Here is a 15,072-nt window from a genome sequence, read left to right on the forward strand (position 1 = left end):
GCAGAACAAATCCATCTCTTGCCATAAAAGGCCAGATTGTTGTGGTCTACTCTTGCCTTGACCACTTGAACAATATTCCATGTACTGACTAAAATGGGCAACATTGCTAATAATCTAAACAAAATTGCCTGTCATTATATATATCTCAATGAAAAAGGAAATAAAATTTATTAATGGTTTTGAGCATGATCTACAGGCTCCTCTCTTCTTTGAACAGGAGTGTGCCAATATTGTTGCATTGATCTGGGAGTCAAATGTTTGAGATAGGAAAGGTTCTGCATATTTTACCTCACTGGTCACTTTGCCTGTTAAGTTACTGACACCTAAATGACTATCCTCCTCTAATTGTGGGATCTAAGATACTGCAGTCTTGTTTTCAGTCCTGCATTGTGGCTTGTAGAGCTTGAAACCGTTGCTCCTTGTTTGTGTTACATCTGACCTTTTGAAGAATGTTGAAGGATCAGCATTCTCCAAATTGTTCAGTATTTTAAGTTTTGAGGAAATCAGCCCTGTCATGTCTAGTTTCCAGTAATGTTAGCCCTGTAACCCTCAATCGTTTCTGGTAAGAGTTGATCAGAGTTCTCTGCTTTCTCCTTTCTGTTGGCAGAACTCTCTTCTTCACGACCGGCCCGCGGAGACACTAAAAGCCCCGAAATCATTCTCAGATAACCTCAAGATAACCTTCATTGCAGATGAGTCATCTGAGCTCAACAGTAGATACTAAACTGCTAGCTTGCTCTCATAGCATCTTCAATGAAAACTGAAGAGTGAACCATAAAATTACAAAAATATCTTCTGGAATACCACCTTGAACAATATATCCCATTACATGATAGTTATCAAACAGTATGATGAACTCAGAAAGGGTCAAAAGTACTGTACAGTATTAATATCATTGGTTTTATTTAATGTAGCTTTTTCAACTTTCATTAGATGTTTTACACAGTTCGAGAAGGGGTTCAGTGTGACACAGATATGATCATCAATGCTGGGAACACCAGTACACTATGTCCTAACATTTATTGGTGACCCTGTACACTCGTGCAAGGATGTTGAGTCCCGAGACGGTGCTTTAAACATAACCACATGTCTGCCTGATGTCATGTGCAAGAGGTTTATAACTTGTAAAAGCAGCTCATTACAAATATTTTTGAAAATGGGATCTGTACTGTATTAAGTATATCATGTCTTAGATTATAGCTGTTGTGTTATGCTATTTCCCTTTCATTATGGAAAAATATTATGTATGTGAGTTGGTAATTTGTGGGAGAAAGCTATAAATACTTTTTAATTTCATCTTCAGAACCTGGCTGATATCTTTGATATAGTGTCAGAGCAATCGACTGCTCGTCCTGGATGTGTTATTGAGCTGGATGCTATTGGAGATGCAACAAACGACTGGCAAAATACTCAGTTCCTCCATGTCTTCCAAGAGGGCCTTATCCGGGGAGAACGTGGATCGACTGTAGGTAAGGAAACGTGCGCTCTACTGCTGAGCAAACAGATTCTTTTGAATTTTGGTTTGTGTGTGTGTGTGTGTAATTACCTAAGTGTAGTTACAGGATGAGAGCTATGGTCGTGGTGTCCCGTCTACCCAGCACTCTTTGTCATATAATGTTTTAAAGCTACTGACGGTTTTGGCCTACACCACCTTCTCACTTAACTTGTTCCAACTGTCTACCACTCTGTTTGGGAAAGTGAATTTTCTTATACATGTATTTCTTTGGCATCTTTATTTAGTTTGTTTCAATCTATGACCTCTTGTTCTTGAAGTTCCAGGTCTCAAGAAATCTTCCCTATCGATTTTATCAATTCCTGTTACTATTTTGTACGTAGTGATCATAACACCTCTTTTTCTTCTGTCTTCTAGTTTTGGCATTTTTAATGCCTCTAACCTCTCCTCGTAGCTCTTGCCCTTCAGTTCTGGGAGCCACTTAGTATCATGTCTTTGCACCTTTTCCAGTTTGTTGATGTGCTTCTTAAGATATGGGCACCACACAACCACTGCATATTCGAGATTTGGCCTAACAAAAGTCGTGAACAGTTTCTTTAGTATTTTGCCATCCATGTATTTAAAAGCAATTCTGAAGTTAGTTTCAGGAGATAGTTTTCTATCTAGAACCACCCCTAGATCTCTTTCTTTATCAGAATTCCTTAATTATTTCTCACGTAATTTATAGGTTGTGTGGGGTCTATGTTCTCCTATTCCACATTCCATAACATGGCATTTATTCACATTAAATTCCATTTGCCAAGTGGTGCTCCATATACTTATTTTGTCCAGGTCTTCTTGAAGGGCATGACAATCATTTAAGTTTCTTATCCTTCCTATTATCTTAGCATCATCAGCAAACATGCTCATATAATTCTTCATTCCAACTGGTAGATCATTTATGTAGACAATGAATATTACCGGTGCAAGAACTGGACCCTGTGGTACTCCACTTGTGACATTTCTCCAGTCCGATACATTGCCTCTGATTACTGCCCTCATTTTTCTGTCAGAAAATTTTTCATCCATGTTAGAAGCTTACCTGTCACCCCTCCAATATTTTCCAGTTTCCAGAACAATGTCTTATGTGGAACTCTGTCAAAAGCCTTTTTTAGGTCCAGATAGATGCAGTCAACCCAACCATCTCTTTCCTGTAACATCTCTGTGGCTCTATCATAGAAACTGAGTAAATTCGATACACAGGATCTTCCAGATCAGAAACCATACTTTCTGTCTGATATTATATTATTTCTCTCCAGATGTTCTACCCATTTAGTTTTTATTATTTTTTCCAATATTTTGACTATTTGTGAATGATACAGGTCTATAATTGAGGGGGTCTTCCCTGCTGCCACTTTTTTAGATTGGAATCATGTTAGCATTTTTCCACACATCTGCTACGACTTCTGTACACAGGGATGTCTGAAAAATCAGCCGAAGTGGTATGCTGAGCTCAACTGCACATTCTCTCAGAACCCATGGTGAAACTCCATTTGAGCCAACTGCTTTGTTCTTACTTAGCTCCAAGAGCATTTGTTTCACTTCGTCTCTAGACACCTCCATGTGCTCTATGTTGTTCTCTGGAATTCTTATTGCGTCTGGTTCCCTGAAGATCTCATTTTGTACAAACACACTTTGGAACTTTTCGTTTTAATGTTTCACACATTTCCTTTTCCTTTTCCGTGTATCTGTCCCCCATTTTCAACCTCTGAATATTATCCTTTACCTGCTGCTTGCTTTTAATGAATTTATAGAAAAGGCCTGGATCTGATTTACATTTGTCTGCTATACCATTCTCAAAGTTCCTCTCAGCCTCTCTCCTTACTGACATGTAGTTGTTTCTTGCATCTTTGTATCGTTGATATGATACATCGCTGATATGATGTGTGTGTGTGTGTGTAGTTTTGCTTTTATCTGACTGCAAGTGCATGCAACATCACCACTTTACATTGGTTAACAACTTTAACAAATGCCAATTGAAGTCTTGCAACTGCAAGAGCAAGCATACAGATCAAGAGTGCGCTTAGATGAGCCAGGGTCCACTCAGTGTGGAGGTCTTCGTCAACAGGCTTTACCTGGTTCCAATTCACTTCGGTTGCGAGAGTCGGCTTCAGTGCAACAAGAGCACGTTAATGGACTTCTCAATGGGTCCTCATCAAAAGTTGTAATTTATGTCTGTAGGCTTTTAGTGTGTTAGAACTTTAGAGCAAGTACTAGTGCTGAAGGCAGCTATGTGAGTGACAGTATGTAATGAGGGGTTTTCAAAAATAAGATCGTAACCTTAACATTTATCCACCAACCTTATGTGCTACTACATAGGGTGTTTACATTCCTATAGATTGGTGGTGTCAAAGCTAATATCGCATCAGAGACACTGGGACACCTCAACTGACCCAATCATGTGGCTCATCCATGGACAATTCTATGTTAACACTTTCTTAGACAACCAGTCACTAACATAGCCATCCTAACATTGCTGATTACAAGGGAAATGCAAGAGTTCCAAGCTGGATAATTGGGTAATCAATATAATGGTATGCACAAGCAACATGATAATATCCTGTCAAGTGGTGAATAAAATATGCAAATATATCCAATTGTGTCGTGTGTGTTAGATACACTGTCATTCTGGCAAGCGGAACAGTTGTGAATAATATGCTTGATGATGATGAGAGTAGTGAGAGGAGAAGAAAGGCAGAATTGGAAAGGATTGGGTGATAGTATGAAGGAGTGTGTGGAGTGCCTGGATATATGTACACTTTCTAACCTGCTATTGGGGTGTGGATTATTATTACATAAACTGTTTATTTAGGTGGTCAGGAGTCACCGAGCACATTTCCAACGCACGCCCCGATGGTGGACCTTCACTCGACTGCCAAGTTTGAAGAGCCCTTCTACATCACTCTCCTGGAGAAAACTACTCATGGCTCGGTGTGTTAAGGATACGTATTTTATTCATAATTGTTTGGTGAATGAACATTTTTAAGGTTCATACTAGTATATTGTAAAGTAAATTGATCGAATTTAATCAGTTGAGAATGAACTTAAGACATTCATGGTAAAATATTGTATTTGTGTACGTAGGTAATGCATGTGTGGCGGCTGGTTATTGCGTCGGAGCATCACGCTCACGAGGTCTGTGAGGATGATGAAGGCCACGCGTCTGGCCGTAGTACTCCAGTGATTGATAATTTAGCAGGAGGCATTGACGCCTCTCCTATTGTCATCACCACCACAAAGGTCAGTATATACCATATACAGATTTTGTCTGTGTAATGAGAAGCAACCAATTTCAGTATCATATTGTAACATCATGCAGTTTACATATTCCTTATTACAGGATATTTTGTTGTGGGGAAAGCAATAGGATACTAAAATGGCTCGACCAATTCTATTCGTCGGCATTCTTATATCCATCGCTGTAGCACATAATCTATTATAAATATACTTTTGTTTTTGCATCTGTTCTCTAGAGAATTCAAATTTATAGTTATACAGTATTCGACAATAATTTAGAAAACATAAAATGAAGGTAAACATTTTTCACATCACTGAGTTGACTATGCTTGGCCTGGTAGCCAGACTGCCAAAGTGTCAATAACCCAATAAAAATGTTAATAACACATAAAAAGAAAAGAATGTGGCAATCTTTCGGCCAATTCTGGACCCTTATCATGTCATGTGGTTTCATAACACGACTTGATCAGGGTCCAGGATGGATTGAAACGTTGTCGCTTGAAACAGGAAGCTAGAGACGTTTTACTTAGATTTTCATGCTTCCTGGGTGCTAATTAAAAAATCAAAAGAGAAACAATGTTTTTGGAACAATATATTTTTGGCTGTACTACAGGTAATGTCATTTTAAAAAGGTGTGCAGTGAAGGGGTTAACCTTTAATTTTCATGTATGGGAGTTGAATTATTAACTTTCAGCCAAGATGTTGTAACTTATTCTGTATATCTATTTTATATTATTGTGTTTCAGATTTGTGCAAATCCTCTGCCACTTCCTCCTGGAGTACAAGTGATCCATGCAGCTCCAGCTGCCGGCCACTTGAGCTCTGCGTCTATATATCCGGCGTGCTATGCTCCTTATGTACTGGTGACGGCATGCTCTGATAACACTGTCCGCTTTTGGAGGTGCCGCATGTCTGGAGAGGGGGAAGACTTCCAAATCCAATGGCAAGAGTGGCATATGATTAGTAAAGATGGAAAGAGTGCCATTAAGGTGCCAGGTAAGAGAGAAAAAATGTAATGGAATATTGAATATACAGATAAAAATATTTCTATATGAACAAACCAGCATTGTCCAAATATTTTACAGCACTGTATAGTAATTTTTCATAATTTTGATAATATTGATGACACCTGTCCATTCAACAAGTCTTCTCCACACCCCCAGCATCATGAACGATAAGCATCACCATACTATAACAACTCGCAGCTAGCAGTTCCTCAGCATTTCATAAGATTAAATATGTAGTAATCATTATGAGCCAACAATAATTTTTGACCGGTTCCCTTACTTCTTAAGGACTGTTTATACACTGTGCAAATTTCCTGATACACATTTTCTTCACATTTCTCCTCCATGCACTTCCTTTCCTCCTTGACATTGATTTCCTTTTGTCCTGATATTCATATGAATCTTCTCTCTGCTAGTTTATTATCATATTTCATTCATCTTGGCTCCGCTAAATTAATGTATAGAGTATGACACACTACATCTTTCAATTAAATTTTGATTCCTTCTTTACTCTCCACATACCACATATGCCTCTGACACTGTCCATTTTTATTGTATAATGTAGAGAACAATTATTACGTATTTTAGAAAGATGTCCTCCACTGAAAAATCCGTAATCTTTTTTGTTTTGGGAAGGGCCCCCAGGTGGCTCTGTGATACTTGCAGCTGGTATTACGGAGCCACCAAGAGCCACCACCCAGTGCTCAGTGTCATCCAGTGTTTAGTTTTACCCAGTGCTCAGTGTCATCCAGTGTTTAGTTTTACCCAGTGCTCAGTGTCATCCAGTGTTTAGTTTTACCCAGTGCTCAGTGTCATCCAGTGTTTAGTTTTACCCAGTGCTCAGTGTCATCCAGTGTTTAGTTTTACCCAGTGCTCAGTGTCACCGAGTGTTTAGTTTTACCCAGTGCTCAATGCCACCTAGTGTTCAATGCTCTCAACATTTGGTACCCTTAAGTGCTCAGTTTTACTAGCACAAAGTATGGTGGTATGAGGTCCCCAGGAATCACCACCACCTCAATCTCTGTAGGGATTTACATATTTTTCCACGAACATTAAGGAATAAAAAAAAAGTGGAAAAAATTAATTGCATTTTATTTTAGGATTTCTATTTGAGTGAATATGTAATATTATTTAACATATCTTTCCTAGGTCAACCACTTCATGTGAGTGCAGCGTACAGTGGCAGGATTGCCTGTGCTTACCAGACTCCAAGAAAACAGGCTGTATTTTCTGCTGGAATGGATGGCAGCATCCAGTTCTCATGCTCATTAGCTATCTATGAATGTGAATCCACAGGAGGTAAGAACGGGCCCCTTTGTTGCCCGCATACTATCACCATCATACTATGGAACTCTTAAATACTGTAGCTTGGTTAATGAAAAGTCAGACATTGTGGTGCGCATAACAAAAAGTTGTTCATAAAACTAATGTACAAAAAAATGCATACGGGTTATTCAAGCACAGAAGGTAATCACAGATAGCAATTGGAGCCATTTAAAGGTTTAACCCTTGCATTGTGCAAGGTTTGCCTTTAATATTATCTGTATTAAACCCAAATGTCTTAGGGTTTCGTGGTCACGGTGGGGTTTTGCTCGGGTGGCTTCGGGGGCTGCCCCTTCCGATTCGGGCGCAGAGGTAGTCGAGTCCGATTTTTCCACCGAGGCTTCTGGGTCAACCCAGCAGGCTTCCTTCTTGGAAGCCTTTCCTCTGGATACCACCTTTTCTTCGGGTGGTGGGCATGGAAGTGGGTTCTGCCCCGGGGCCATTGGTCGGGGGGGTTCCCAGGGCTCAGGTGGGAGTCCGCTTGGAGTGCTTGGGCTCCTTTTGCATTCTGGGCAGGTATTGTTGTTGCAGAGGAGGTGGTTTTTGTCCCCTCCTTCTCTTTCTGAATTCATATTACTGTATTTGCCGACATGATTTATGCACCCCTCGTGTTGGGTGCATCCATCTTTTGCTTGGATGTTTTATCCTGGGGGGGGGGGAATATATTTTTATATAATGTACTGTATATTAATATAATGACTTTTTCGTTTGGTTCATCATACATTTATTGCAAGTTATTTTCTAGTGCTTTTAGGTGCCCCTGCTTTTCCCTCCTCTCAGATCAGGAATTTTGTAGTTTATATTTTCGGCAAGAATTTTGCTATACAGTATGAGTTGCTGCGACTGGCTGCCAGGGTCGTGGTGCACCATCCCATCAGCTGTGGTTTGTTGTTACCCACTCTTTGCACATGGCGGCTGGGCAGTTGAAAGTTTATCATTCTTTTCCCGCTTTTTGGGGAGTTTTTTTATTTACTTAATGTGCTGTCGGTGACTCAGTTGTTCGCCTTTGTGTGACATGTGTCAGGTGTGGATTATGTTTGCTATGGAGGTACGTGAATTGGTGTGTGCTTCCCTCTTCCCTTCCGATTCCCTCATCCCATTCCTACTCTTCTAGTTGTGCTTGCGGGACTTTCACTTCAGCTCTTTGGGACTGCCTTTCACCCGTCATTCTACTGGTGTGCCCATTCCTGAGTTTCTTGATCTCCAGCATTTCTATGTTTGCAGCCTCCATCTCATCACTGCCTCCTGCATCCTCTTTCCTAACTATTGTACTCTGCCTCTGGACAAATTCTTTTTAATGTCTGTAGATCTTTTGGGTACTCGGTTACCATCTGTGTCCCATTATGGGCGTATCAATCATATTGATTTATCCATCTTTTTCTATGCTGTCCATTCCCCTGCGGACTTGTGGGTGGTGGCCAGATCTGCTGGTCTTGTGTTCCCAGGGCTGTCTTGTCTTGTGTACGAGACTGGTATTTCTGTGTATTATCATCTCAGTCTTGTGTTCACAGACTATGGGCAATGGCATGTTTTCATTCTTTTATTATAGGCACTGATTTTGTGCCTAGCTACCTTGCCCTGTATACTCGTCCGGCTCCCAAGTCTACTGCCCTTGGTGTCCTGTCTGTATTACAGCCGTTTTTAGCTGTGGGGCTCATTTTAATAAAAAAAATTTTTTTAACATCGTGCATCTTATCCGCCGGCAAATGCAGTAGTAGAGTTTGGTTCCTCTTACTCTGATTGGGATGCAGTTTGAGGTTCAGGTGTCTTCCTGGCTTGCAGCCTGCCTCAATGATTGGTTGGTGTGGGCTCCCTGCCGGTCTTCTTGTCAGCTTGCCGGGGTTCTGGTTCCTGGTAACGTGGTGGAAGTCCCAGTTGGTACCGTCCTGGGTTGAGGCTTGGCTGGGCCCTGTGTGGAGTTCTCGGACTGGGTCCGTTTCTCTCCCTCTTTTGGCTTTGCTTTGGTTGCGGTAATGCCTTCAGCTGTTTTTGAGGGAAGGACCTGGGTCCCTCGGCGGTTACACAAGCAGCTGTGTGGGAGCCTGAACTCTGTCCTGCTGGTTTATACATTCTGGGTGGAAAAATTTACAACTTTTGGAATATTTACCTGCAAAATGAATATTTTTACACTTTGGCGATTACATTTGCATGTTTCATTCATTATTCCTGATATTCCATATTTACATATACCCTGTTTATAATATCGACAAGTTTTGGGTGTGTGTTTTCTCATGGCCCGTCAGTACTAGACCCGTCTGAATTTGGCCCGTCTGTACTGGGCCCATCTCTACTGGGCCCCATCTGTACTGGGCCCCATCTGTACTGGGTCAAACTATGTTGAGCCACAGATTCACCATGTGCAGCACTGTGACACAGTGCTTCATCACGACACAGCACTGAAGGCACAGTTACTGCTCTAAAGGGCAGAGCAGATCAATTGAAGGAGAGATTATCACTTTACTGACAGACTATTTTACATCTTGAGTTACCGTAAATAATGATGTATCTTATGGTACATTTGTGAGTGTTCAATAGAATTGTCAGTATATACAGTAAATGAATTGGTAGAGTTTGTGATGCTATATATAAGGTTAGAGCAGTATGTTGCTGAGCAATATGCTGCTGAACCATATGTTGTTGAGCCATATGCTGCTGAGCAATATGTTGCTGAGCCATATGTTGTTGAGCCATATATTGTTGAGCAATATGCTGCTGAGCAATATGTTGCTGAGCCATATGTTGTTGAGCCATATGTTGTTGAGCAATATGCTGCTGAGCCATATGTTGCTGAGTAATATGTTGTTGAGCATTATGCTGCTGTTGGCTCGGCATCATATGGCAATATGTTGCCGAGGAATGTAATTAGTAGTGACTTAGTTAGGTAAGTAAAGATTGGGTTATCTAAATAAATGATTTACGTGTCAAGCATCACAAGATATTAGATGCATGCAAAACTACATAGACATGTTATATTTTCAGGGTCACTGTGGGTGCTAGAAGATAAATTTGACCTCCAAGATGTGGTCACCAACCCTGGAGAATCTAGCATGGCTGACCTTGATCTTGCTTACCTCTCCAAAGTTGCTCAGGGACGATCAACAACCAGGCTGACATCCGCTCTGAGTACTGAGGACCTGTCGGAGCCCTGCCCATCTTCACCCGTGTTCTCGGTTGACGCGATACATTCTGTGTCTAGTAAGCATTGGTATGCCTGGAGTGTGTTTCGGGAGTTCTTCTACTCCCCCGAACCCGGCCAGGTGCTATTGTTTACAATGTCTACTGTAAACTAGCAGTTATGCTTGTATTTACAAATACTGTAGGTGTTATATAATTATAGTATTGGTCTTGAACAGAAGTGGCTTGTATAATATGGGATCCTGTAGTATAGTGGTTACATTTTCAACTCATATTTGGGGATCCCTGGTCAGAACAGAAATAGTTGTGCACCATTTCTTTTTTCCTAATGCCTCTGTTCACCCCTAGCTGTAAATAGGTGCCCGGGAGTTAGGTAACTGTTGGTGGGTTGCATCCTGGGAAAGGTCAGTAGTTTGACCTTGGGCAGGGGGGGGGGACCTCGATATAAGCCTAATGTATAAACATGCGCTGGCTGCATGTCCTTGCTAAAATGAATTATTATATACACAGATAAACCCATACATATATTATATACATGGGTTTCTGTTCAAATGTCAAGATTTATTTTTTTCTTTGATATAAATCACTTTAAGTGTTCAAAGCTTGTGTAATGTAAAAGTATTGTACTGTATTTACTGTCATATAAGATGCACCTTATGTATGAGAATATTTTGAAGAAAACCAGGTTTTAGTACGTTTCATCATCAATTAAAAATTATTCAAATGGTTTTGTAGGAGGAAAATGATTTTGTGCATGTAAATACAATACCAGTATATATATATTTGATTGGTGGTGGACCAAAAACATGTGTTCTATCCACTGGCAAATACATTACTGAAGACTATGAACAAAAGAAAACTGTAAATACTTGTGCTATGTGGAAAGATCTGCCTTAATTTTGTTACTCTTGAAATATATTATTGATAAAAAAATCTATACAGGATAGGTAATTTTGTAATTGATAAGGTGATGGAAATGTTCATTTTTGTATAAGTCTCAAGTTCTATGTATTTTATAAACATGAGTTATTAGGAAAGGAAATACTCCATGATATAACAAAAACACAATGAGATTGTGAAGTAATATTGAGGCTATACGGCAGAAATAGAAATATTGATTAGTGATACAATGTCCACTGCATCAGGTCAACTGTTGGTGCCAAGTCCCAGCACGCTGCACTCAATTCGTAACCAACGTTTTGACAAGAGAGGTGTTAGTGTGAAGCAGAAGCATCCCGTCCAGATTGACTGGGTCTCTCAAGAGGACGGCTCTCACCTTTTGACAGTTGCAATTGGCAGTAAGGTAGGTAGATGTGGTTCTCTTTTCTAAGCAAACTACATTGGTGCAGTATCTCCTCTAGTCTGTGGCGTGTATCACTCTCAAACACAGTGGTTGCATTAGGTGTTGGATGACTTCATGCCCTTCAGAAACTAGGGCTTGTGGAGTTCTTTTCACCACAACAGGGCATGAACTTGCAAGGATCAAAGATCCATCACATAACAAAGACAAACTACTCTAGCACATAGAAATGTCTCAAAGCACACAAGCTATCCCCAAAAGAAGTTTGGCATCACTAGGATGCCCTAGTGCTCTTGTGCCCTAGCACACACACCTCACCTCCCTCCCTGCTTTCATCCTGGAATGGCTCTGTTCTTAATCACTATCCATCTTGGAGTAAGTGAAGAGTGTTTATAAAGGCTGTAACAAATACTGGTATTGCTGATGAAAAATAACCAGAACGGGTACACGTGTTGGACATGAAGGGAGGCCACAGTGGTCATGAAGAGTAGACACGACAACAATGGGCCTACCGCATAGGAGAAGGTGCCATGATGCCACATAGGCCATCACAGAAAATGGGATGACATTGGCGCACATTTTAAAACATGTCCCATAATGATCGGAAACAAAATTGGAATTTTAACAAATATTTAAATTTTGGACACAAAATGCGTTGCTGCCGGACATCCGTAAAGTTATTTATAGATGCATTATCTGTCCCCAATGACTGAAAGTGTTAATGACTCTACCACGATCAATAGTAATTCAGAATCATAGTCACTACACAGGAACTTGAGAGTAACACGGCTGACTGCCTCTAGAAATTTCACAACGTATAATTCAAGAACCACAGAATACACCACCTTTATAATTAAACTCATCAAGGTGTCTGAGTATTAAGTTAGTAGAGAGGATGGGGGTTGTGGCTGACAGTTGAGACCCCCCCCTGGCCTAGGGGGGGGGTAATTACACCTAGGTAATTACTTCTGAAGGTGTAACTTCGCTACTGTCGAGGGCTGACAACCTGGCGCCACCAACATCCTGTGTGAACTAATTCTACTTGTACTAGTGAAATATTAAATATAACCATTTATGGTGTTACATCTCCCCCACTTCCCTTAATAAAGTATTTTTTACAACACTGCTAATTAATAGATTGAGCAGTGTGCAAAAACTTTATTCCTAAAAAAAAAAACACATCCTAGCTAAACAAGTATACATCATCCAACTCTAGTAATCGTAGGACCTCCTCAACCTTGGAAGTGTACATTGCCTAATAAAGGTTTGGCTAGGTGGTGCAACATACCTTGACCCTCAAACCGCTAGGGGCCCAAATGGAATTCACTACCCACAGGCGCAACAAAAAAAAAAATTGCAAAAAATTCTTTCGTCTTATAGAAGTGTTCATTTTTGTTCCCTGATCACGGAAAAAATAACAAAAAAATCGTAGGTGGCATATTTTAGTCGCAATAGGGTAGGGAAGTGTGGCAAAAAAGGGGCGTTGGCAGAGCCTTCGCCAGACGAGGTCTACTCCGCCCGAGCTGTCAGACGGCAGTTGCCACAAATATATTATTACCTAATTATTTCAATGTCTCTGATTGATTTTTTCTTAGTTTTTTTGCAGTAATATTATTCCATACAGTGAATTGTGGTATATTTATATTATAAAATGTGTGAACCATCGCTGTACTCAAAATTATGGTGTGCATATTAGTGATTCAATTATTATGTTCATAAAACAATAAACAAATAGTTTTGCTGTTGTTACACTATATACACAGGTTATATATAAGTATTTGCATGTTTTGTACACCATAACGAACTACTAAGTTGGTCTTGTGAGTCAAAAAGCAATGAGGAGTGACCGCCAAACACCAGCGAGCCACTCACTGCCACTCCCTCCCTCAACACGTCCTCACTCACCTCCTACAATTCTCTTTCTGTATTTATTCACTATACACGGACGTTATATATACGTATTTACATGTTTTGTTCACCATAACTGTACATCTAAGCTTGTATGGTGAGTAAAGGCCACAAAGACGTAGCTACTCACACAGTCAGCTGATCGGCGGCCGCCCTCAAGGCCAGACGCATTAATATTTGTCCTTCAACAATATTGTTTGTGGTGTTATTACGCTATATACACATATTATATATAAGTATCTACCTGTTTTATTCACCATACCTGAACAAATAAGCTGGTATGGTGCCCAAAGACCATAGTGGCCATCAGTAAACACCATGCCAAGACGTGCAGACGACGCTCTTCCCTCACCAAAATGGCGGCTCCCAACCTACTCCTCTCGCTGTTATCACACTCTATACACACGTTATATATAAGTATCTACATTTGTGTTCACCATATCGAACCACTAAGCTGGTATGGCGAGTGCAGTCAATAAATGGTGGCCACACACAGTCAGAAGGCGACGCCACAACCCTCCCTCGCACAGCCTTACGCCTCCCTCCATGGAGCACAGCGCTAAATATCACCACAATCCTGCTATTATCAGAATCCTGGTCAGTTTTATCACAGTCAGGGGGCTTCAGTAATACTATCACTGCTAAATAATAGCTGTATCATATATATTATGGTATTTGTAGGCGATGCTGTGGTCACAAGCTGAACAGCGGTGCTGTGAGCTCGTGCTGTGTGCGCCAGCCTTGGTGGCTTGCTCAATACTGATGCTGTAACACCCAAGAATGTTGGCCTGGATTTTTTTTCTAGGTGGCATCTGGCAACTATCAGTCGTGGCTGTACTATAGCTGCCCCTATCCCAGGCGGGGAGTTTAAATTATAGCGCTAGACACGAAATCATATATAAATGATGTGCGCGGTTTCGTTTTGTCACTGATATCATTTATATATGATATGCGCGGTTTGAGGGTTAAGGTCTGAGTATAAAACCACTCTTACATAGATACAATCAAATTAGTAAAGTCCTAATGTATGTACATAGACATGGATACATGTTTCAAAGGTCTTAATACAATATGTAAACGAGATAAATCATACACAGGGTCATATAAGTGGGTATTAAATACATCAACCTCGATATTTTACATACCTAATGGTCCAAGTATAAAAGCAGTTACCTAATAAAGGTCCTAATACATTTTCTCTAAACCCGTACATAGACATGGATATATTTTACCCCGGACACAGGTACCTAGGCTTTCAGATTGTTTTGTCGTATCAAAAATGTCCAACTGACACCCCCTTTCAACTGGTAGGAGTGTGGATGGAAGGTGTGTTGATGTTACACAAAACTCGCTTTAACCAGCTTATTCCTTAGAAATTTCTCTTTGACCCATGCCGACATAAGAGGTAAAGGTGGGAAGTTTTGCCATGCCGAATGTTCTCCCCAGGTGGCGTTAAGCCAATCCCATGACTTGGTCAGTTCTCGGCGTAAAGGTCCCACTATTCCCGGAAAATAGAGGAGTGAGAGGATTAACCTCTCATTAGCGTTTCAGGATCTCACTGTATGTAATCATTCTTGCCTGTTCTTACAATCTATTTTTATTTTGGCATCTTGTAGTATATTCTCCAGGTAACCTTTATTTCTGAAATGATTCCATAAAGATTCTTCTGC

The 15,072-nt window shown here is 40.5% G+C and overlaps 1 protein-coding gene across 1 annotated transcript in view; it reads left to right on the plus strand.

Annotated features, from left to right (window-relative positions):
- Rbcn-3A (rabconnectin-3 alpha) overlaps positions 1-15,072 on the plus strand; it is a 185,250-nt gene that overhangs the window by 58,296 nt on the left and 111,882 nt on the right. The window contains 7 exon segments of the mRNA XM_069336828.1: positions 1,304-1,469; positions 4,305-4,423; positions 4,577-4,732; positions 5,476-5,725; positions 6,886-7,035; positions 10,039-10,254; positions 11,340-11,497. Of these exon segments, the coding sequence (XP_069192929.1) occupies positions 1,304-1,469; positions 4,305-4,423; positions 4,577-4,732; positions 5,476-5,725; positions 6,886-7,035; positions 10,039-10,254; positions 11,340-11,497 (1,215 nt within the window).

Source organism: Procambarus clarkii, chromosome 37 (assembly GCF_040958095.1).
Source record: "Procambarus clarkii isolate CNS0578487 chromosome 37, FALCON_Pclarkii_2.0, whole genome shotgun sequence".
Taxonomy (NCBI): Eukaryota; Metazoa; Arthropoda; class Malacostraca; order Decapoda; family Cambaridae; genus Procambarus; species Procambarus clarkii.